At 37.2% G+C, this 25084-nt stretch overlaps 1 protein-coding gene across 3 annotated transcripts; it reads right to left on the bottom strand.

The window, feature by feature from the left end:
- On the bottom strand, positions 1-24884 carry LOC127427029 (polycomb group RING finger protein 5-B-like). 3 transcript variants are annotated; one of them, XM_051674319.1, is made up of 9 exons: positions 24730-24884; positions 23099-23369; positions 14310-14406; positions 12634-12689; positions 12450-12509; positions 7447-7592; positions 7107-7205; positions 6302-6410; positions 1-4346 (listed from the first exon to the last, which is right to left on the bottom strand). In XM_051674319.1, exons 2-9 carry the CDS (start codon positions 23208-23210, stop codon positions 4327-4329), a joined length of 699 nt encoding a protein of 232 aa, XP_051530279.1. In that variant the 5' UTR covers positions 23211-23369; positions 24730-24884; the 3' UTR covers positions 1-4326. The 3 variants fall into 3 exon arrangements, with proteins under 3 accessions (XP_051530279.1, XP_051530278.1, XP_051530277.1); XM_051674318.1 differs by having other exon boundaries at positions 6321-6410; XM_051674317.1 differs by lacking the exon at positions 1-4346 and adding an exon at positions 5111-6146.
- Between the last annotated feature and the right edge of the window lie 200 nt (positions 24885-25084).

Raw genomic sequence — 25084 nt, 5'->3', positions numbered from 1 at the left:
TTCTGAGTGCATTTATTTATTTATTTTTCTGAACAAAGACACACAAATACAATAACTGGCATGTGCTATATACACAGTACATGACTAATCTCTATAGAAATCTCCTTTGCAACATTACACTGAAAAATAGAATAGATTATTCTAAGCAGCATTTTATTGTTTGTTAAAGAAACAACATACATTTCCATTTTTAAAGATAAAATATCTACAATGGCTTCTTATAAAAATACATGGCGATCATTGCAGCACAAGGACATTCTCTAATCTAAACACATATAATTCAGCTTCGTTCTTGTCCCCTTTTTTGCAAACACAATCCAAAAATTCAAGATTTTTTTTTTTTTAAACAGGTTTCCATCAAATGTCATGTGATTGTTTTCACTTGGTAACACTTTACAATAAGGTTCTATTTGTTAACATTAGTAAATGCATTAGGTATCGTGAACTAACAATATACTATATTTTTTTTTTACAGCATTTATTAATCTTGGTTAATGTTAATTTGTAAAAAAAAAACATTGTTTGTTCATGTTAGTTTAAAATGCATTAACCGATTTTAATGTTAAAATGTATATGTTGAAATTAACATTAACCAAGAATAATACATGCTGTAAAAGTAGTGTTTATTGCTTGTTCATGTTAACTAATACAGCCTAAACAAACTTTTTGTAAAGTGTTATGACTTGAAACATTCACAATAACAAAATAAAAAAAATACAGCTGAATATTGGCTAAGCATTGTCTATTTTGCACGCCATTCGAGAGGTTAGCTTCAAGCTTTATTTTGTCCATGTGGCTTCTGTTTAGTGAGCGTTGTAGTAGTAAGGAAACAGCTTTTAGCCTATTTTCCCCATGTGTTCAGATGCTGTAGAGTGTCTTTGGTGTAATATGACAAGACTAATATACAGTTTGGATGTATTTTTATGTGGTCAAACAAATCCCTTATTTCTACTTTTCAAGAGAAAACTATGACTATTTCCAATGTTCAGTTTGACATTTACTTAAACACAGAGGATTTGTTTTGACCTGTTACAGGCAAGAATGACTCATTAAAAGCTTAGATTCAAGACAGCAATTTTGAACATTATACCGATGTTTAAAAAAAAAAAAGAAATGAAAAAATTATCCAAAGAATTACAGATTGAGAGGAACTTTAACTTTTAGGCTGCCAACCACAAACCTCACAATGACACAATGACAAAGAATTTAGCTTCATTCTCAATCAGGGTCCCAGGGAAGCATACTCATATCACAGAATTCTAAGTTAGTTTCACCAGTGAACTTTGATTTGATAAAATGAGGCACAAGTGGAGGTAAGTCACCGAAAGCCTCAAAAGAAAAAAAGGATTTTGTATGAGCACAGAGATATGGCCTATAATAAATAATAATAATAAAAAAATTTAAGTGGGCAATATCAAAAACAGACGATCTTTTAAAACTCTTGTGGACTGGTTTTATATCAGTTCAGGACCTTCAACATCATGAGATTAATGCTAAAACTCTTAAAGGTACACTACAGAATTCTGGGCTCTCTATCAACCTCTGTGGTTAAAGCATAAAAATGCAAGTTACTTGCAGAGAAACATAGTTTTGTTTTGTACGTTAGTTGTGCTCCAGCACTGCTTCTCTGCATAGATGAATCTAATGGTTTGAGGTATACATGGTTGTCTATTATGACACACTGATTACACTGAATTCGGAGACAGTAGGTCAAAATCTTTGCTGCTGAAATCGGTCTGTGGTTACTGAAATTCAAATCATAGAACCCGTGTCTCTGAGGCTGGTCATGCAACGTGCTATCAGTAGTGCTAGAGGGAATGTGTTCACACTTGAATTGATGCAAAAATGTCTAAAGGGAAATGCCGCTTGTCAGTACTTTGGTTGAATGGGGTTGATTTCAGGATACATGTACTTTAGGAAGCAACATGTCGATTTCTATAAGAAAGACTCTAGATTATTGGAATTAATACAAATGAAAAGATACTTATATAATTTGGCGTTAGCCCCGTCCTACGGTTCAGCGCTCCGATGCTGCTTGAACTGTCAGATCCTGCCGGAGGCAGGGGAGCGGAGATTACCCTCACCCAGGACCAAGTATGCAAACATTCAGAGGCAGCTGGCAGGCTTATAGAGCGGAGGATGTATTGTGATTGGATGAGTTGCCTGATAGAATGAATTCCAAGATCTTCCTGCTAGAACTACACTTTAATTTCCAGTGTGATCATTTTGGATCACCATGTCAAACCAAGAGTCACTGATAGTAAGAAGAAAGTCCTACAAGATGTTTATATCCCAAAAAAATATGTCATCTATGCAAGCAGCATTTTCACAGACATAGCTGGACCTTCTTTTCATGTTTACAGACATGAAGTGAACTTACAAGGGTGAATGTTAGAAGCCAAACATTTTCTGTGAAATCAAACCAAACAACTTTGAATGTAAATTGTTATTGTATGCTTTCCGCAGTGACTCTTGGGTACCCAAGAACGTGGTTTTGCACACAAATTTTTTATGTACTGGCAACAAAATTGTATTTATTTCCAACCAAAAAAATTAATAAATGACAAATCCTCCATAGTGTACCTTAATGACTTCTTGTATTGTTAAAAATCTGTGCTGAGATTGCACAGCTAAAACACAGTTACAGTTCCTATCCAGACAAAGGGAAGCTACAATATAACAACATACTTTATTCCGAAACAGGAGAGCCAGTAAAAAGAAATTTGACCTGGAAGCAAAGAGCTTACGTTGACTAAAGAAGCCTGACATGACAGGATACCTTTAAACACATTTTACTTTGGAAAAACTATTCTTTGTATGCTCAAATCTGTCTCCAAATACTCTTAATTAGTCAGAGCTGTGCCGCAGTGGGTAGTGCTTTTGACATATACTGTAAAGGCCCATACACACATGCAGTGACTTCCAACGACAAAGTGACACTATACCATTCATTTTTAATGAGAGCTGGCGAATTCCGGCGACATGAGTGACAGCAACCTCTGGCGACTAGATGTGGGCATGGCGAGCGACAGAAAAGTTTAACTTTATGCTAATGGAGAGCGACTTTCGGGAGCGACAACCAATAGGAGTGAAGGCGGTGTTCAGTGGAGCTCACGTCATTCGTCCTTTGAGATAATGGAGATGAGTGCAGACAAGACAAGACAGAGGAGAAATTAACATTTCTGGAAGCATTTTCACTGTTCTATATGAGTGGCCTGTAACCATATACAGTCCATGGAAATAATACAAAATGATGCGTGGAAAGGAAAATGTTGGCAGTCTGAGTGAGTTTGATTCGTACATTGATAGTTCGTTCATCTTGTTAGTGATCTGATGCAATGAGCACTGTTGCAGTTCATATTAAAACACTCTCCCCTGCAGAATGTTTATTTTTAAGGACAAGATAACTGATTATTTGTCAAATTAGAATGACATTTTAGAAATTATTGTCAGTTTGAGTGGGTTTGAGTTGTAGATTTTGTACATTGATAGATCGCTAATCTGATTAATGATTAAATGCATTGAGCTTTGCTGTAGTTTATGTAACAACACTCTACACAGCAGAATGTAATTTTTTAGAGACAAGAAAACAAATTCCTTGTCAATTAGAATTATATCTTGGTTTTACTGGCAGTCTATCTTATCTGTGGTCACAATTTTTAAAGATACGGCCAGACGTGCAGTCCACCAAAAAAGTAAGAGCAACAGCAGTAGGAACGCCCAGGAGCGACTTCATAGTACAGAGACTAGCGACGATAAAGTCGCTGCATGTGTGTACGAGGCTTAAGAGCCACTGGCTCACAGGGACCGAGGTTTGAGTCCGGCCTTGGTCATGTGCTTATCTAACTCCACCTCTCTACTTCAACTTTCTGTCTCTCTTATCTGTCCTATAAAAATAAAGGCTAAAAAGCCAACTCAAAAAATGCACTTAAGACAATGTATGTACAAGAAAAGGCACTAAAATCCTGTTGTCGTCATATGCATATTGATTAAGGCCCTCAAAAATGACTGCTGTGCCAACTTGGTAAATAAACTACAGCATGGAATAAGACACATATCACTGACTGACATCCCCGTGGTGTGTGAAAATCTTTTCACAGACCGCATTAAGCTAACAGATCTTTCTAACAGTATCTGTCTCTGTGTTAGAAAATGAGAAGGTTGTCAGATATCCCAATAAAGAGAGCAACTATAAGATACTTAACACAAGAGACTAAAAGAGTACATCTTCCAAACTGGATAAGTCCATTCAGTTTGCTGTCTGTTGATGGGCTGAAATTAGTGCAGGGTATTTCAGCCTAGCCAAAGTCAATGCGTGGTCGATATTCAAGTACCATTGGGTAGGCCTGGAGAAAAGGACACATTGTTGATTCTTTTTGTCAGTATTAGGGTAACAATTACACACCAAAGTCTTTAATGACATGGTTCACAATTTAACATTTTACAATTAGGAACCTATTAATGTGATATTCTATGTATTAGGCTTCCCACACTTTTTGATCAATACATTTTCATGACTTTTCCAGTCATCTGTGACTTATTAAAATACATTTATAGAGATTTAGCTCACAAAGAGCAATTTCTAGCCAGGGCAATATTTTAGAGCTTAGCCTAACTAGAAAATACTGAGGAACATCCATTACTTTTCCATTATTTTCATAATTTCTATTACTTTTTCAGGGCTGGAAACCACAATATTTATGTTACCTGATTTTTCAAGGTTTTCCATGATTGTGGGATCCCTGACATTACGTTTTTTATATATGTTTCATTGAGAAAGCGGGGTTCAAAGAGTGCTGATATTTATTAGTATAATAGCAGTGTTTATATTGGCAGAAAATAACTGGCCATTTTGTTTCTAAAATGTAATTTGTTCTACATTAACTCTATGTTTACATAATTTTTGTACAAAAGCAATATTGCAATCAAGCTGTACTGAATATTAGCACTCTTGCACCTGTGATATTGCTTAATTATATAATAAATAAATATTTGTTTTGTTTTTTTAAAAATGTAAAAATCAGAGGGGCAAAAAAGGTTTGAACTCTATCGGCCCAGATGTAAAGGTGTCATGTGGGTGAATTGCTACATGAACTCACACAGATACGGTCAGGTTTGGCTACTTTTACTTAAATAGAGCCTGAGGGGTGGCTGTATTGTACAACTGGAAAACAAATGAAACAAACGTTTATGACAAACCTTTGAACTTTAAGCATTAGAATGTAATAATATTTGACAAAATGATTATAAATTATTATACTGTGCTATTGAGAAAATCTAGCATTTTACATTATGGCGTCCCTGGATTGGGGGCTCCTGGGTTGAAAAAAAAAAAAAAAACCCTGATTGCGAACATACAAAGTAAACATTTATTTATTTTTTTTTCACAGAGAAAGAATATAAAATACATTAATAAAAACTGTTAAATGGTCAACTGGCAGTTACCTTACCATAAATGGTGAAAATTTTGATTTGACTTAATAAGACAGTACATGAAAAATATGGCAAACATTTTTTTTAAAGTTAAAAGTATGATTTATGTTTAACAAGACAATACATGTACTGTAACGGTAAACTATTGTTAAAATTATGGGGAAGTCCAGGAATTTCCAGGAAGTCCCATCACATTTGATTATATTTTATTGAAATATGTATATTACTTCTTATTTTTGTTATCAGGTATGTAAAGTACATTGGGGCGTTTTATCTTCATATTCTTTATATTCATTTTGTGTTGTGTAGTTAAATTGCATTACAGTATTTTAGTGTCACTGATGGTGCACTGTCTATACATATTTACAGTATTGGCCATTGCTCCTGGACGGGCTACTCTTGATGAAATTTGAGTCATCATGTGGCCTTTTGTTTTACCACCTGTGTTACTATGGTGGTTAACAGTACATTAAAAAGTGCAAATAAAAATGATATCGTTTAATGATACTGTATATACGGTAGAGAACTCTAAAATATACAGGCACCAAAATTAAATCCCGTAATGCGTGAAACATGGACACTGTATTTTCCATTGTTTTACCGTAAATGCATCTAGATATTTTTTACAGTATATTTGGGGTGGTCAGTGTTGAGTGCAGTGCTTGCATGCTTCATGTGCCATGTATCTGAGGCAGGACCATAGCTTTGCCAGGCTATAACAGAATGACAACACTTGAGAGTCAACAGCATTGTAACAGACCACTCAGTTAATCAGCCTTCAAGCAACAAGTTCTGCTATACTGCTTATATCGCAGTGGTAAAGTTGAGAGGCTTTAGATTAAACACATTAGTGAAGAGGGGGACATACTGGTATTCTCATGGCTTACATTTTCTCCCCGAAGCCTCCAGCGGGTCATGTAGATGAACTCCATGGTGTGGTCTTTCCCCATGATCTCACCATTGCATAGAACGTCTAGCTGCAGAAAGAGTTGGCGACTGTCAGATCAACTTTATTGTAGAGTAGACTAAAACTGCCGAAGAACACTCATACAACCCAAACATAAGCACGAGCCCAACTCTACAGATCAGCATGCACAAGTAAGCTAAAGGGATGTTAACAAAATAAAAAAGTAAAATCTGAGGGGGCCTGGGTAGCTCAGTGGTAAAAGACGCTGGCTACCACCCCTGGAGTTCGCTAGCTCGCTAGTTTGAATCCCAGGGCGTACAGAGTGACTCCAGCCAGGTCTCCTAAGCAACCAAATTGGCCCAGTTGCTAGGGAGGGTAGAGTCACATGGGGTAACCTCCTCGTGGTCACTGTAACGTGGTTCGTTCTCAGTGGGGTGCGTGGTGAGTTGAGCGCAGATACCACGGTGGATGTTGTGAAGCCTCCACACGTGCTATGTCTCTGTGGCAACACGCTCAACAAGCCACGTGATAAGATGTGAGGGTTGATGGTCTCAGACACGGAGGCAACTGGGATTCATCCTCCGCCACCCATATTGAGGCGAATCACTACACGACCACAAGGACTTAAAAGCACACTGGGAATTGGGCATTCCAAATTGGGTGAAAAAGAGAGAAAAAAAAAAAACATCTGATATCCTAGTTGTGCTTTTTATGTAAATGAATAGTGGTCACCGAAATAGATGTTCAAAAGATGTTGAAGTGTTACCTCATAAGAACTCGGAAGCTTTAACTTCAGACTTAGAAACTTTTTGATTGTTCCAACAGTCACTCTAGATGAGCAGCGAATAAATTTTTTCATTAAGCCCTAGAAAACACAGCAAAAAGAAAAAGTGTCAAATGTTTTTGGCCTGCTTAACAACAGTCAACCATTAGTTAGTAGTCAAACATACATTTTTCATACAACTAATGGAGTTCAAAGGTTGATTCAACGGTATTCAGAATAAATTAGATGGAAATGTTTAGTGCCATCACGTTTATTAATTGCAGTTTAATAAAGACAGGAGGAGGAGAGATATATAATTCAACATGGCATCAACATGGCTGACCTTAACAATGTTCTCTCCCATCAGGCCATTGTTCCGCAAGCAGTCTAGACAGATGGCTATCTGCGGATCACTCCTGTGGTAGTCTCCATCACCTTTATCATCCTCCTCATCATCTAGTTTGGCTCTCTTACATATAGGGTCATCCTCTGGAATAAAAATAAGACAAAACCAGTGGTGCAAATGCTAAAGAAATGTAATATTTTTAAAAATCTGAAAGTTCATTTCAGACACGATTGGACATTTGCCAACCAATCATACTTTGTTTCAGTAATCTGAATTTACTGACTCAATCTACAGTGATATGCTGATATGCAAGCAGCACAGAAGTCACCATAATTTGAACTGTATATTTACTTTGCTGCTAGCCTGCTAAATGTAAAAATATTTGTGGATTTAAATACAACTTATTCAATTAAACTTTGTGAAAGTACTAGGTGCCCAGATATCAAATTAACTGATATTATATAAAAAATTATCATATTTTTATACTGTATGTCATTTTTTTTCCTGACTTTTAAGGCATGGTCACACATAGCTTCTCATTGCGAAATCCCACAGCCAAAATGCAGTCATCTCAATGGGAATCCACTAGATTGTGATTTTCGTGTGACCTGTGTACTTACCGTTTTTTACGAGGGCACGAATTACAATCCCATGAAGCATTATGAATGGTGTAATTGAATAAAAAATGAAGGTAATATATAAAACAATTGATTGTAGGTTGTTGAATACAAGTCTAGAAACAATATATTTTACATGTATTGCAAAATATTCTGATATGTATGATTAAATAAGTAGTTTAAGTGTAAAGGGAGACTCGATTACATCACTCACAGTGTGTCATGGGATTGGGTGGTCACTCCTAGGCAAATTTTGTGGGCTTTGTTGGCCGCGGTTCTCTGATTGGTGAACCGTTATCTGCTGTACCATGGGTAATGTAGTTGTTTACGATGTAATGTAGTTGTCATGAATCCCATTATCATACATGACTGCTAAGCAATGAATTTGAAATAATGCAGTGGGATGTCTTCAAAAGAAGCATATACCATCGATGAACAGCCTCGGAGCTAAAAGGTCTGTCTTTAAATTATTATAAGTTATCGTTGAAAATTAATAAATCCATGGAATAATTCACAGTATGCCAACATCTTCAGTCACTACTATACTACTGACTCCTTCCAAAATGTGTCAAAGCGTAAAATCTCTTTAACCACCATGTAAACTAAAGAATATAAATGTGTAGCACATCATAATAATATCATCTAAAAAGCTGAACAGACATCAACTGGACTTCCAGTAAAAATTGCATAAAAATATAATTCTGTGCTAAATTATGTGCTCTTCACACAATGCGGGTAGAAAAACATTTGACACAAAGCCTAATAGATATGCTAATGCAAAACAGCATCTGCATCTTTCACCAGTCCTTCTTTTATACAAAATAGATTATAAAATGTGGTAATTATCTCATCATTAAGAATTGCTTACAGCTGCAAACACTTACAATTTGCCTCGTTGACTCCAGCCATTATGAAAGTCATTCATGTTGGCTTATATATTGAGCACAAGAGCTGTAGATTGAGAAGTTTACAAGTTTACTGAATCACTGTCTAATGCCAACATAGGCAGCTGCTTTCTAAGAATGCATCCTAACTATCAAGGAATCTCCTAAATGACTTATATGAAGCATTCTACATAGGCAGCACCTATGTTAATGGTCACTCACATGAAGCAAACATAATACGTGACTACACTCACAGTTCCGGATACCAATATATTGTAGTTTTGTATTAGCACATGCTGTTGAGTTTAGGCCATCTTGTATTAATTCAACAGATTGCACACACAAAAATTGGGTGAACTAGAAAAGTTTGATTAGATGGAACTAATTTTCAAAGAAATAATCACACCTATGATGCCTTAAAATCTTGTTTATGTAGGCTTCTCACTAGGGTTTGGAACAGAGCTACAGACTGTGGTAGATTTACAGTATATTAGTTGTGAAGACATTATTTCAAAGGGAACAAAAGTGACACTAGAAGTCTATTGACATCAAAAGTGTAAATGCTGATACGGCAAAGTAACCTGGCCCATTATGGAGTTATAAATGTGCCAAAATTCTGCACGTACAAAATTATATTTTGAGCGTGTAAAATTATATTTTGAGTCCACAGAAATGTTCTGTGTGCGCAAGATGATATTTGAGCGTGCAAGCTGATTTTTTGAGCGTACAAAAAGTTATTTTGTACGCGTTTAAACTTTTTTGTATGCGTTTTGTAAAGCAATATATCTTCTTGTAAACATTAATACATTTTTTTGTGTGTGCAAGATCTCATTCGTACTCTCTCCTTGTATGCTCCCTGCGTGCACCCGGAACTTTAGACTGCTCATTTGCTTTTCCAACCTTATTCCGACTAGTTCTGCCTCCTATGTCAAGATTAGCTATTAGAAGCTGCTTACAAATGCTCTGTGTTTGGACAGTTGAGGCAGCGACAGCAACCATGAACATCTCAGTGTAAATGTAGCAGAAGAGCCAACAGGCACAATGCTCCAAGTTCAGTACACACTTTATATTCTGTATGCAGTTATCATTACAAAAGATATTTACCCCATGGATTATAGACATACCAGGAATAATGTAAGGCTTAACTTACTGTAATGTACGTTTTTCAAAATATAGTAGCCTGGGATCATGCAATGCTAAGGATTTCTTTCTATTTTTATTTTTTTTTACTTAAAAAAAAATTTGTACATGGATTCGCAGTCTCAGACAATTGAGGTTCAATATACTGTACATTTAATTTGCCCCAAACTATGACAGGAGCCATAATTAGCCTCTTTTCTTCCATTTCTTCTCATTAATCAATTTTGCCAGAAGGGTTGTGGTAGAAAATAATATTTAATATAATAATAACAAAAAGAAGAAGGTTCAGTGGTTGCTGATTCATGGTAGACTGTAATATGGTCACATTTATTTTAATAAACTGATCTCTCAGAATATCCTTTGGGAAAGATAGAAGTCAAATTAAGTTCCACCCAAAACGACACTATAGCGTTAGTCTTAAAGAGTTTTACACATGGGAGAGATTAAATTAATATAATTTCAGTTGAAAGTGGTAACTAACATGGCCAAGCTAGTTGCTATGTAAGTGTAACTTGGTAACTAAGATAACCAAATACTAGCCAAGAGAACCATACTGAGCTAGCCAGATAGTTAGCTAGCTAGTAAGCCTTTTGGCAGTGTACAGACTAAAGATATCTATTTCATAAAGGTTAAATAAAAAGAGTTAAGTCAACAAAACAGTTGCTTTTATGTGGTCATAATATTTTACACATTTCCTTTCTTGAAAACAAACTATCCACTTCTCCTCTTCCTCTTGTTTTTATTAGCAGAATGATCTGTGGTGTAGACAGCCAGTAAAAATGTACCACCTCATCTATGATTGGCTGAAATTCTGGCACATTATAATGTTGTGACCTTGCAAACAAGCAGTCAAAGCTATGAGCGCTGGCAAATTGGGTATGAGGAGAGAGCGAGTGAGATCTTGCACATGCAAAAAAAAGTGTTACGTAAATTTCAGAATTCTGTGCAAATTCACATTCAAATAAACTTTATTCAAGTGCAAAATTGATTTTTTGTTTCCTCAAATTGAATTCATCTTTGCAAGAAGATAAATTGCTTTACAAAACTGAGTTCAAGCACGTGCAAAATATCTTTTTGTGCGCTCAAAATATCATCTTGCGAGCGCAGAACATTTTTTGTGTGCTCAAAAAAAAACCTTGCATGCAAAGTGTCACGGTCCTGTCGCCTTGTCATGTTGGGTTTCTGTCTGACAGGACCGTGGCATTATTGTCCTGTCTCATGTTTTGCGTACCTTCTTTGTGTGAGCACACGGGTCCGGTTGTTAGTGACCGCTGTGCACGAGTTACTGCCGTGTGCCCTCCAGTGATGTCACGGTCCTGTCACCTCGTCAGGTTGGGTTTTTGTCTGACGAGGACCGTGGCATCATCGTTCCCTGTTTGTTTTGGTCAAAGCATATTTACGTTTTGCCATCATGTGTTTCAGGTGCTGCTGGCATGCAGATTCAGCGTTTCCATGGGAACCCTGATTGTTTCCATGGGAACGCTGATCATGCCAACTTTCAGCTGCGAGCAGCACCTGCCCCTTGTTTGTTTCCTGCTTATTTAAATCCCCTCATGTGTCATGTCCGGGGCTGGATCGTTCAATGTGGTAGTTTAATGTTGTTTAATGTTAAATGTAGTTGATTGCTGAACATAGCCAAGCTTATGCTGTTTGTGCTGTCAAGCAGCTAACCTTGCTTTCTTTGTCTAGTTGGTGCAGTCTCATGTATCTGTTGGTTACCTGTCTCTGCCCACATGTTGGAAAGTGTGGTTACCTTCCAGTTTGCTGTACGCCTGTCCTCGCCACCCACGAGTCACCAGTGGAGGATTCCTAATCTCTGCCCACATGTTGGGAATACGACTACCCTCCTCTGCCCAGGCTTTGTTCTCTGCACCACACCACACTTCAACAGACACTTCCTACAGATCTGCTCCTGACTTCCACAACGCATACACCTGTCTACGAACACTCTCCTCCTTTGCCCACTGCACGGCTACTACATGCACTAAGACTCGTTCTTCGCCTCCTGCTACTGCAGCTGGTGCTGGGATCGCCAGCCTTCGCCAGTTCAGTTTACTGACATTTTCTTTTGTTAATAAATCCTTTGAACTGTTCTTCTGCTTTTGGGTCCCTTTGTCTCACTCTTGCTCTGACACAAAGTATAAATTTGCGCACACAGAACATTTTTGTGTTCTCAAAATATCATATTTTGTATATAAAATTATATAAAATATAATTTTGCGTGTGCAGAATTGTGGCACACATATATCTCCATAGCCCATGAGTTCACTCACACAGGACTGACTCAAAGCCAGGAGAGCCAAATGCTTAAAAAATAAGACATTAACTTAGCAGGTAGTATGGTTAGCATGTCACATACCATCAACATTTTCTTTTGACTTGTTTCTCCTCCAGAATTCAATCTCTTGCTGCAATTCCTCTGGATGGAAGACAAACAGGAGAAGAAAAAAAATAACGAATTTAAATGCTTGTTGATATTTGGTATTTGTGTATGAGACAAAGGTTACTTGACTGAGAATGTGTTATATCAAGCAAATGCTTACTTTCTCTAAGACCAGGCACAAGTTTGAATATGATTTCTTCTAAAGTGTTATCCAGCCTTTTAAGAAAAAGTACGAGTTAGTATACAAGGAGAGAAAAGACGGTCATGGTATTACAGTAGAGTGCAGAAATGTGAGCTACCAAAGCCCTAACATGTGAGCCATGCTAATGTCCTTTCAACACTGTTAGATTATGTTCTTGTTATCATGTTTTCATTCTGTATGGTGTTGGGGTGGAGATGCATCACAGGTGTGGAGAAGCAATACTGCGCTGAGTCAGTCTCACAACTGACATTCTGGCTCCAACTAACAGTCTGGCTGTTCCCAGGAATGCTTCCCAACCAGGATAAAATTCACTGTCACTTTACGACTCCACAATACCCAAAACCAGACAAATGTGGGTCTTACTGCAAAATTCACTTTCTTGATCTGATATTTTTTCTTTATCTAAACATCCTTAAAGGGATAGTTCACCCAAAAATTATCATTCTCTTATCATTTACTAATCCTCATGCAATCCCAGATGTGTATGACTTTCTTTCTTCTGCTGAACACCAATGAAGAATTTTAGAAGAATATCTCAGCTCTGTAGGTCCATTTAATGCAACTTAATGGTGGCCAGAACTTTGAATCTTCAAAAAGCACATAAAGGCATCACAAAGTAATCCATATGACTCCAGTGGTTAAATCCATACTGTATCTTCTGAAGCGATATGATAGGTGTGGGCGAGAAACAGATCAATATTTAAGTCCTTTTTTAATATAAATCTCTACCTTTGACTATCTCCGACCAATATAGCGATATGCACGAGTAATCCAAATCACCAAAAAACAAAAGAAGAAGAACGTGGTAGTGAAAGTGGAGATTTATAGTAAAAAAGGACTTAAATATTGATCTGTTTCTCACCCACAGCTAATATATCACTTCTGAAGTCATGGATTTAATAGCTGGAGTCTTACAGATTACTTTTATGCTGCCCTTATGTGATTTTTTTTTTAATTAAAATTTCTGGCCACCATTCATTGCATTGAATCAATCTGAGCTGAGATATTCTTCTAAAAATCTTCATTTGTGTTCTGCAAAAAAAAAAGAAAAAAGCCATACACATCTGGGATGGTATGGTGGTGAGTAAATGATGAGAGAATTTTCATTTTTGGATGAACTATCCATTTAAAACAAGAAAAAAATCCTCAAGAAGCAAAATTGTGCAAAATAATGAGACTTGATTTCAGAGAATATTTCTAGAAGTTTATTTTTTCCCCCATTTTCTTGTTTTAAGCATATAACACCAAACTAAATGTTTTTAGATTTATACTTAAAACAAGAAAAACTGGGGTATGACAATGGAGTAAAAACATAAATAAAATTTAAGATGTTTTCTCTGAAAAAAATATAGAAATAAAAATCCTACATTTTATGTCATTTTGCTTCACGGGTAAATGTATCTTGTTTTTAAAATGCTCAGATATTTTTTTACAGGAAAACAAGACAAAAATTCTGTTAAAGAAATTATTATTTTTATTATAATTATTTATTTATTTTGGCAGTGTACTGATCTACTGTATGTAAAGTATGAGTTGTGTTCTGGCCTAACACTTTACTTGATCTTAGATTGTATTGTGACTTTCTGAAGAGGTTTTGTCTTAGTAGTAGGCTGTAATGGATCAATGTGGTTTACCTTAACATCTCCAGAGGATTTGTTTCATGAACCTGGATACCACATTTTGGACACTCATTGCTGTCCTCAAAATGTTGGACTATACAGCTTTTACAAACTGTTCAGAAGTGAGAAAGAGGGACAGAGATCAAGAGAGAAAGAAAGGAGAAATTATTTTGAAGTGTAGTGAAGAAGCATACAAACTTCACTGTTCAATGAACATTTTAAACTTATCATTGTAAGATAAAAAGCTACAGCTTTTTAAAAAGCTGCATCTGTGCAGTAATTAAATAATGACGGGCTCTGTCTAACCCTTTCAGGGCTCAGCCACTTTGGTTAGTTTTGGTTAGATGATTTTATCATCTTTGTGGCTGAGCTCTGACATTCATGTTTAGTGTCTTGTCAAGTCTGTGTCTTGTGTGAGAATGCATGGCTTGCCTTATTGGCATCGTCATGCGTTCTCGTGTCTTGTCTGTTATTGGTATGAGTGCATTGCTCTTTTTGTCATCTTGGCAGCATGCAATCGCGTCAATGATTCGTGTCTGTCTCTCACGACCTTAGGGGGTCCTTTGCGTTGCGCTAGCTTTGTGCTGCGTGTCTGGGTCGCAATCTGTCTTCACGTTGTGCTGAGGTTTAGTCACTTCGGTTTGCACATTTTGCCTTGTAGTTTCTGGCGATATGCACTTGTGTCTTTTCTGTGTTTGTTTCTGTGAGAGCGTGTGGCTTTGTTTTGTTTCCGTATTGCCATATATCTCTCAGTCTTACGTCATGCCCCGCCTTATGTCTCTCTCTTTCTTTTGTTTTGCAGGTGCTGCAGTGATCTCAGCCCTGTTGCCCTGATTACTTCATTACCTTGTTAGCCGATCACTGCAACACCTGTTCTCCTCGTTTTACCTCCTGATTTCTCTCCCATATATTCTCCCTGTGTGCACTGTCTTGTGCCAGTTCGTTGTCTCTGTTTAGTCATATTGGTCACGTCATGTTTATCTCCAGTCTAGTCTTTTCGGTCATGTTTGTAATCTGTCTGTAGTTTTTGTATTTCTTTTGTTTCTCCCTTATGAGAGTTTTTATTTCTGGTTCCTGTTTTGTTTTGTTATCATATTGGTTTAGTTTCCTTGTGTCTCCACTGTGAGTTTTGTGTTCTGTTTAGTTTTTTTCTTTTAATAAAAGCCCATCTTGAACTCTTACTTCACTCTTTCAGCAATCTGTGACAGTACAAACTGGCCATTTCTGGACCCAGCAGAGACAAGATGGGCATCTTCCTTTTTCCATCTCCCTCCACTGGTTTTACCATCCGTCAATGCATGGTTCAGCTCATCCACCTGCGTAACGTCCGTCAGAAGGGAACTGATATGAGAGACTTTGCTTGCGACTTTTTGATTGCAGTGGACGAGCTGGACTATGATGAGGCTGACCTTAATGAGGTTTTTAACACCCGTCTCAACAAGCGTCTTAGTCATAGGGAGATGGAGAAGCTGGGGCATTTCCCAGAGCTGACTGCCAGGATGGGGCGACCATTCCTGCCGCTGACCGCCAGGAGGTGGTGACCATTCCCGCAGCGGTGCTACTGACCTTCTGGAGGAGGAGGTGGAGGAGGAGAAGGATCCCTGCTTCCCAGTCGCTGCCAGTGCTCACGGCCACGGAGGCTGTTTCCCAGACGCTGCCAGCTCTCCTGACCACAGAGGCTGTCGACGAACCTGTCCTGTTCCCTGTGGTCGTCGACGAGCCTGTCCAGTTCCCTGTGGTCAATGAGCCCATCCAGTTCACTGAGGCTGTCGACGAACTTGTCCAGTTCCCTGTGGTCATCGAGCACGTCTAGTCTGTGTCTTGTGTGAGAATGCATGGCTTGCCTTATTGGCATTGTCATGTGTTCTCGTGTCTTGTCTGTTATTGGCATGAGTGCATTGCTCTTTTTGTCATCTTGGCAGCATGCACTCGCGTCAGTGGTTTGTGTCTGTCTCTCACGAACTCGGGGGTGCTTTGCGTTGCGATCGCTTTGCGTTGCACGTCGGGGTCACGATCTGTCTTCACGTTGTGCTGAGGTTTGGTCACTTTGGTCTGAGATGTTGGGTTTACTTGTGGCTGAACTCTCGCACAGGTGTCTTGTCTTGTTTGTTGCCTGCTGCGTGCATCGCGTGGTGGTTGCTTCACGATGCGTACTCAGGTTTTGTCTAGTGTAAGAGTGCATGACATCACTTTGCATTTGTCTCTGTTTAGTCATATCGGTCACGTCATGTTTATCTCCAGTCTAGTCTTTTCGGTCGTGTTTGATATCTGTCTGTAATTTTTCTTTTGTTTCTCCCCTGTGAGAGTTTTTATTTCTGGTTCCTGTTTTGTTTTGTTATCATATTGGTTTGTTTCCTTTTCTCTCCACCGTGAGAGTTTTGTGTTCTGTTAAATTTTTCTTTTATTAAAAGCCCATCTTGTACTCTTGCGTTTGGGTCCTCCTCACTTCACATTTTCAGCGATCCTTGACAAACCCAACCTGCTGCTCAAATGGTACCAGTAGCGATGCCAAGGTCATGGGATCGATTATCAGGGAACACACATACTGATGTATTTTATGCGTTGATTGACAGCACTGATGTAAGCTGCTTCGGAAAAAATAAAGTGTCTGCCAAATACATACATGTAAATGTAACCACACTCTGTTAACTCTCTGCCTTTATGGACATTTGAATGACTTCCAGGGTGAGGTACATTTGTATCCCACAATCTCTCTGATACCCTTCTACATTGTGCAGTTTACTGAAACTTCCGGCAAGAATGACCATAGACTAAAATTAAAACCAAAGTCTACAAATTGCCATTTAGATAAAACTTTAGCTGAAGCTGTCTGGCCAGAGAAACACCTATCAAATTCCAACAGCAAAACCGCAGCAGTGACAGTGATGGAGACAAATAGGTGAAAATGTAATTTAAAATAAAAATACAAAATACCTCAGTTTAAATGTATCAAAATAAAATACAGAATACTGTACAGAATTTGTTTTTTGTTTTTTTTTGTTTTTTTCCAAATAAAATACATTATTTTGTATCTTAAAAATACACAAAATACATGTACTGTAAAATTGGCCATTCAATGAAGTATCATTATTAGACTGAAATATATCTATTCTGAATGCAAAGAACATTTTGGTGTACAACTGCACAGAAACCTTTGTTTTCATTTCACCTACAGTACCTCTTCAATCAGTTAAAGACATTTACAGTTGTGCTCAAATGTTTGCACACCCTGGCAGAAATTGTGAAATTTTGGCATTGATTTTAAAAATATGACTGATCATGCAAAATAAAACTGTATTTTATTTAAGGATAGTGATCATATGAAGCCATTTATCATCACATAGTTGTTTGGATCCTTTTTAAATCATAATGATAACAGAAATCACCCAAATGGCCCTGATCAAAAGTTTACATACCCTTGAATGTTTGGCCTTATTACAGACACACAAGGTGACACACACAGGTTTAAATGGCAATTAAAGGTTAATTTCCCACACCTGTGGCTTTTTAAATTGCAATTAGTGTCTGTGTATAAATAGTCAATGAGTTTGTTAGCTCTCACGTGGATGCACTGAGCAGGCTAGATACTGAGCCATGGGGAGCAGAAAAGAACTGTCAAAAGACCTGCGTAACAAGGTAATGGAACTTTATAAAGATGGAAAAGGATATAAAAAGATATCCAAAGCCTTGAAAATGCCAGTCAGTACTGTTCAATCACTTATTAAGAAGTGGAAAATTTGGGGATCTCTTGATACCAAGCCAAGGTCAGGTAGACCAAGAAAGATTTCAGCCACAACTGCCAGAAGAATTGTTTGGGATACAAAGAAAAACCCACAGGTAACCTCAGGAGAAATACAGGCTGCTCTGGAAAAAGACGGTGTGGTTGTTTTAAGGAGCACAATACGACGATACTTGAACAAAAATGAGCTGCATGGTCGAGTTGCCAGAAAGAAGCCTTTACTGCGCCAATGCCACAAAAAACCCGGTTACAATATGCCCGACAACACCTTGACATGCCTCACAGCTTCTGGCACACTGTAATTTGGAGTGACGAGACCAAAATAGAGCTTTATGGTCACAACCATAAGTTCTATGTTTGGAGAGGGGTCAACAAGGCCTATAGTGAAAAGAATACCTTCCCCACTGTGAAGCATGGTAGTGGCTCACTGATGTTTTGGGGGTGTGTGAGCTCTAAAGGCACAGGGAATCTTGTGAAAATTGATGGCAAGATGAATGCAGCATGTTATCAGAAAATATTGGCAGACAATTTGCATTCTTCTGCACGAAAGCTGCGCATGAGACACTCTTGGACTTTACAGCACGACAATGACCCTAAGCACAAGGCCAAGTTGACCCTCCAGTGGTTACAGCAGAAAAAGGTGAAGGTTCTGGAGTGGCCATCACAGTCTCCTGACCTTAATATCATCGAACCGTTCAGGGGAGATCTCAAACGTGCGGTTCATGCAAGACGACCAAAGACTTTGCATGACCTGGAGGCATTTTGCCAAGACGAATGGGCAGCTATACCTCCTGCAAGAATTCGGGGCCTCATAGACAACTATTACAAAAGACTGCACGCTGTCATTGATGCTAAAGGGGGCAATACACAGTCTTAAGAACAAAGGGTATGCAGACTTTTGAACAGGGATCATTTAATTTTTTTCTTTGTTTTGTTTTATGATTGTACCATTCTGTTATAACCTACAGTTGAATATGAATCCCATAAGAAATAAAAGAAATGTGTTATGCCTGCTCACTCATGTTTTCTTTAAAAATGGTACATATATTACCAATTCTCCAAGGGTATGCAAACTTTTGAGCACAAATGTATATATAAACAGGTACACTACATGATTACAAACTTACTTGGTGGAAAATGCCAAATAGCAGCCATTTCTATATTTATTTCTGTCCAGGTTACACTGCAGCCACCTATTACTTGTGGTGAACCCTATTAAATAAATCATGTGTAAAATATTGGGTACTTTTCTTGCACTCTAGCAAGGAGTAATGCTTTACACACTTTACTGGCTAGTAAATACACAAGCAGTTGCTATAACCAACAACTGATTAGCTAGCAAGACTGACTAGCTAGCGCTAGTGCTAACGCTATTTTCCACTTGCCAGTGCTCTTTTATTCCTTCATGTTAACTGAAGGCAAATCTGAATGATGTTCCATTTTAGCTTGCTAATTTCTTCACTGTTGACACACATTGCATTGGCTGGCGAGAAGTATAATAGCTACCTTACTATTTTAATGTAAATTACAGTAAAAAAAATTTAAAAAAACAATTGACAGCGATTATTATGTTTTTGCAACAAGTAGATTTGACCTTCACATCCTCATCTCATCTCATACTGCATTCCATTCATCTCGGTAAGTCAGATTTTCCAAATGCCTACTAGGAAAAGTGCACTGGAATGCCACTTCATGTAGGAATTCTAACTGGGAAACTCATTTCGGAAATATCATAATAACACATGAATGACCCCGCAAAGTCGTATTAACGAGTGGGAAACTCTGAATTCTAGATAAGAGTTTCTGAGTTGGGATGTTGGAAGGGGCGTGTCAACATGAAAGGTGATGAAAAGCAATGATTTTGCAAAATTATTTTATATTCTGTAATTTATTTCAATAATACTAATTTGTTATATGACAGTCAACTAATGACTCATCCTTCACAGTTTGTTTTAAGCAAATTAATTAATAATATGTTAGATACCATGCATTAATAAAACATATGTCATTTGTAAGTAATGCAGGTTTATTCACTTTTGTTTATTCACTGGTACAACCGAAAAAAGGGCTTATGCCGTCATTCATTGCGTAATTGTTTAAATTTTGCTTCTTCCGTATTTTGTTTCCCATATAAATGTGTGACATGTTGCTATAATGAATGCCCGACTTGGAGGTACAAGCGTCCTTGGTGCACTTGAAGGCAGCATCCGATTTCGCCGAGATACAGGTGCGTGACATCACACAAACATGTTGGCACCAGGGGAGATATACAAAGTGATAAACATTCACTTTTATTTAGCAATATCGATAAATGAGTCAAAATTCCTACATTACATGATATTAAAGCTTGTTTAAAAACACCTGCAGAAACAAGTGTATAAAACACGTTATTTTAAACTCTCTTTTCATAATAGTACACCTGAAGCAGAAATGCTAGCGTTGCAGCATTGTTTATCAATTGGGTTGCTAGGAAACGTCTCTAGTGACAGTCAAACACCTGCTAAGCTAACGGAAGCATTGCAGTTTTGTTTCCTTAGATGTCATCTTCCGAGCATCTGGCAATAGAATGCCTTTATTGCCAGAGATCGGAGATTTCAAGTAGGAATATCCCACATCCGACTTGAATGGAACGCAGCATGACTCTATATTTCCTTGCAGGAATGCAGAAAATTTGCTCACCCAATGAATGAAAGTTGGGGTTGGGGGAATTCCTGAACTAGTTGATACAGGAAATCAGCAGCATAACAAAGAGGTTGACTGGTTTTGAAAATACACAAATACCAAACTTAAATGTATTTAAATACAAATTACATTTTATTTTTTTCAAAGTCTTTAAAATACAAAGTGCAAAATAGTATTTTGTATTTCAAACACATATTTCAAATACATGTATCTGAAATACTGCCCATCCCTGAGCAGTGAACATTACCTTATTGCTCTGCACACACACAGAGTTGTCAACACACAAACTGTTTTTACAGCTGACTTACCTCATTGCTGATCTGCTGTTATGAGTGTATTGCTGAAAAGTATATGTAAAACTCTAGTGCATAGAGTCCTCTATAACAAATACCATTCTGAATTAATTAAAATCAATATTGTTTTTATGCCATGATGAGTACACTCAAAACAGCATTAAAGGGATAGTTCACCCAAAAATGAAAATTCTCTCATCATTTACTCACCTTCATGCCATCCCAGATGTGTATGAATTTCTTTCTTCTGCAGAACATAAATTAAGATTTTTAGAAGAATATCTCAGCTCTGTAGGTCCATACAATGCAAGTGAATGGTGACCTGAACTTTGAATCTCCAAAAAAGGGATTCACATAAAGGCAGTTTAAATTTAATCCATATGACTCATCCATGTCTTCAGAAGCGATATAGTAGGTGTGGGTGAGAAACAGATCAAAACTTAAGTCTTAATGTCTTAAGCTTTTTTTTTTTACTATCAATCTCCGCTTTTACTTCCACATTCTTTCTTCCATTTCTTTTTTTTTTTGGCTGATTAGCATTCTTCGTGCATATCGCAAACAACTGGTGGAGATTTATAGTAAAAAAAAAAAAAAAAAAATGGACTTCAATATTGGTCTGTTTCTCACCCACACCGTACACTGTAAAATCTAATTAGCTGACCTTAGATTTTTCAAGGCAATCGGTTTGCATGCTTTTTCTAAGTAAACATACTTATTTGGCTTAAGTAAACCGAACTTAATTTTTTTAAATAACATTAACTAGTTACAAGTAAGCTTAACTCATCTATGATTAAAGTATCATTGTTCTGATTTAATTATTTAAATTTGGTTATACAGTATAAGGGAAATTATGACTAGACTCTAAGTTAGCCATATAGCACACTGGACTCTACTCAGTACTTCTTGGTGCACATAAATCTGCACTTTTGTAAAGTACAATTGAATAAAGAAGAATGGCTTAAACTTAACAGGCTCCAAGTTCACCAGAGGTAACACTAATCACCCTGATGGTGATTTAACAAAAAATCTCAATTATCAACCAACTACAACAAAACAACAACAATAGTCAAAAGAATTAAAACAAAATAGATTTTTAAATTAAAAAAAATATTGTTTTACTACATAAGTTCCCTTGTTTTTACCAAACAAACATAATTTATTCAAGCGCAAGGGTTTATGGGTATTCCACACTTGTACTTGGTAATTTTGAGTTAGTAGTACTCTAAGCCAAAGTTTAAAGAACTTATGTATTTGAGTTATGATTCCAAAATGTGACATTTCAAATAATGTTTAATTAGAACCACTTAAATGTTTTTATTAATGTCAACTTAAGGATTTAGAGAGTAATGGTAACTTAATTAAAACTAGTAAAAATATTACAAATGTAAGATTAAGTTGAGTAAACTATTTTTTATAATTTGAGATTACTATTAGTATTTACAATGTATCGCTTCTGAAGTGTACTTTTTGGAGCTTCGAAGTTCTGGCCACCACTTGCATTGTATGAACCTACAGAGCTGAGAAAAAAATCTTTGTTTGTGTTCAGCAGAAGAAAGTAAGTCATACACATCCTGGGATGGCATGAGGATGAGTAAATGATGAGAGAATTTTTATTTTTGGGTGAACTATCCCTTTAAGAGTTCAGCAGCAAGTCCGTCTACCATATTCTCCAAATCAGATATTTTAAAAGATAATAATACGGAAGCATAATCAATTTTACATATATATCACATATTTTATGCCATAATTAGATAATAAATAACAGATACAAAACTGACTTAATCAAGAAAAGACTTTGAGTGCAAATAGCTTATGCATTGAGGAGGATATCTGTTGTCATGGTGACTGATGTACAGCTGACAGGGTGAACTATAAATGAAAGTGTGGGAGTTTTCAGATATGGCATGTCCCAATAACACAGCATTTTTTAAAATATATATGTTTTTTATTTATGTATATATATGTATTTATTTATTTTTATATAAATTAAATAAATTTACTTACATCTGAATGTAAAAAATCTATGCCGTCCTTAAATCATTACACCCCTGCTTTGACACCAAAATTTCACCGACTCTCAAGATACTCACAGGTGTGCAGGCACTCTGTCACGGTGGTGGGTTTGATCAGGTACCCTTTACAGACATAACAGGTGATGAAATGGTTGAAGTCCCTCACCAGGTGTTTCCTCTGTGATGTCATCGTCACAAAGGGGTAATGGAGGAGCTTTTGATGTAAGGATGAAGTGGATGGCAGATCCAAGCACTTTATGGCTCAAAGTTCAACTCTGCTGAACAGCCCAGGGTCAGAAATGAAGGAGGGCTCGGGGCAAAAATGCCACCAAAAGTGACAAAAATGCACCTGCAATTCAAAATGTGGGGGCAAAAAAGAAATGCTTATAAGTACCATTATTATAATTATTATTATTTCAATATCTGATATAGTTCTTATATCTAACTCTAAGCCTAGTTTTACACATTATCACATAAAACATGATTTGATGTTGATTTATTTTATGGGTAGGAGGTAATACATTATATGTTAATGAATTTATTAAATTGAATAATTTGAATAAAAGGATGACACAATATATTTTTACATGTTTAGGAAAAAAATGCCCTCATAAACGTAAAAAAAAAAAAAAAAAACTACATGTCTTTAAGACAGACCTGTCAATGTAGATTAAAAAATTATGGTTTGAAAAATCATGAGCATATAATTTGATATAATTTACAGAAGTAAAAAAAATAAAAAAATAAAATCATTTTAATAAAATGTTTAAATAATTAAACAATAATGTATTTTTTGCTTTTTGAGCAGGAAATGTTTGTGTCTAGCTTTTGATGCTTTTTAATGCCTGAGAAACTGAATGTACTTGGATTTGTTTGAATAGTCAGCAGGTGCATCAGAATAAATGCGAATTAAGCCCCGCCCCTGATCAAATCGAAAGCGATGGGTCACAGTGCAGAAGCGCTAACGACATTTCCGACTTACTCAATAAATGTCTAATTACATAACTACTTGTGTCCTTCCATAACAACTTATTAAAAGTCATATGGAAAGTTGGGGAACCGAGCCATTTTGTGCCGTCTATATATAGGCATTTCGACACAACATGTAGGCCTTTGAACGTATAATTTTAATCATCTTATGTTGTGTAGAGGTATGACGACCCCTAGTAACTGTAGTATCTAGACTTACATTTAAGGTGTTGAGAAATAGAGGTAAGAAGCAGTAGCTACTTTGTTGAACCTTATCTGTCGAGACTATATATGTCTCCATTGATCCCCATTACGTTATTATAACACCCTCATGGAAATAATTGTTTATGAAGTCAACTACCAAAACTACCCATCGTCGGCGTCACTCTATACGTCGTCTTCCTGTAACATTGGCGTTGCGTTTACTGTACCTAGATAACGTGTGACAAGAAGCATCGTAACGCACTCGTTTCAAACTGACTTACAGCTCAACTTGCTGCCATTTGTTCATGTGTCACTTTCTGTGAAGGAGCGCGAGCGTTTTTATCGCTCACCAGTGCGCACTAAATAACCAGCACTACCCTGACCACTACAATCCTACAGAGACACAGACACGCTGACGGACTTGATATATGACACAAGACCGCATTCCCATCCCACCCGAAACTTTACGATGAAAGGAGAGCGTGAAACGATACGCAGCTGCATCGCGTGATCTGGCAGTAACGACCATCTCTTACCTGCTACATGTCATGGGTCCATGTTGATGATGCGCATTGATTTTTACAAACAGAGGCTTGAACGCATTTGGGCTGTTAGTAGCGGCACAGAACACGGAACTGGTTTCATTTGAGATGATATGGTGAAGGGGGCGGAGGACTTTCCGTGTTCTTGTTTACGCATTGCTGTTTTATTCATTCCACGGTATATGGTCCGGATAGTCTCTGATTGGACACAAACTAGGGCGCAGCCTTCAACAACTGTACCAACAAGTCCAGTAACATTGGTTTAAACGATGTGAATGATAGAGCCCAATAGAAGCATTTTTTATTATTTATTTATTTTCAGTGAAGACACGTACATGTGCCAGTCAAG

This window comes from Myxocyprinus asiaticus, chromosome 36 (assembly GCF_019703515.2).
Source record: "Myxocyprinus asiaticus isolate MX2 ecotype Aquarium Trade chromosome 36, UBuf_Myxa_2, whole genome shotgun sequence".
NCBI lineage: Eukaryota > Metazoa > Chordata > Actinopteri > Cypriniformes > Catostomidae > Myxocyprinus > Myxocyprinus asiaticus.
This window is presented reverse-complemented; position numbering and strand designations above follow the sequence as displayed.

Coding starts and splice junctions, on each gene's coding strand:
- LOC127427029 (XM_051674317.1), bottom strand. CDS start 23,210: ATGACATCACAGAGGAAACACCTGGTGAGGGACTTCAACCATTTCATC. Junction 7,593..12,449: donor GTCAAAAGAAAATGTTGATG/GTATGTGACATG, acceptor TTTTTATTCCAG/AGGATGACCCTATATGTAAG. Junction 7,206..7,446: donor TGGGAGAGAACATTGTTAAG/GTCAGCCATGTT, acceptor TGTGTTTTCTAG/GGCTTAATGAAAAAATTTAT.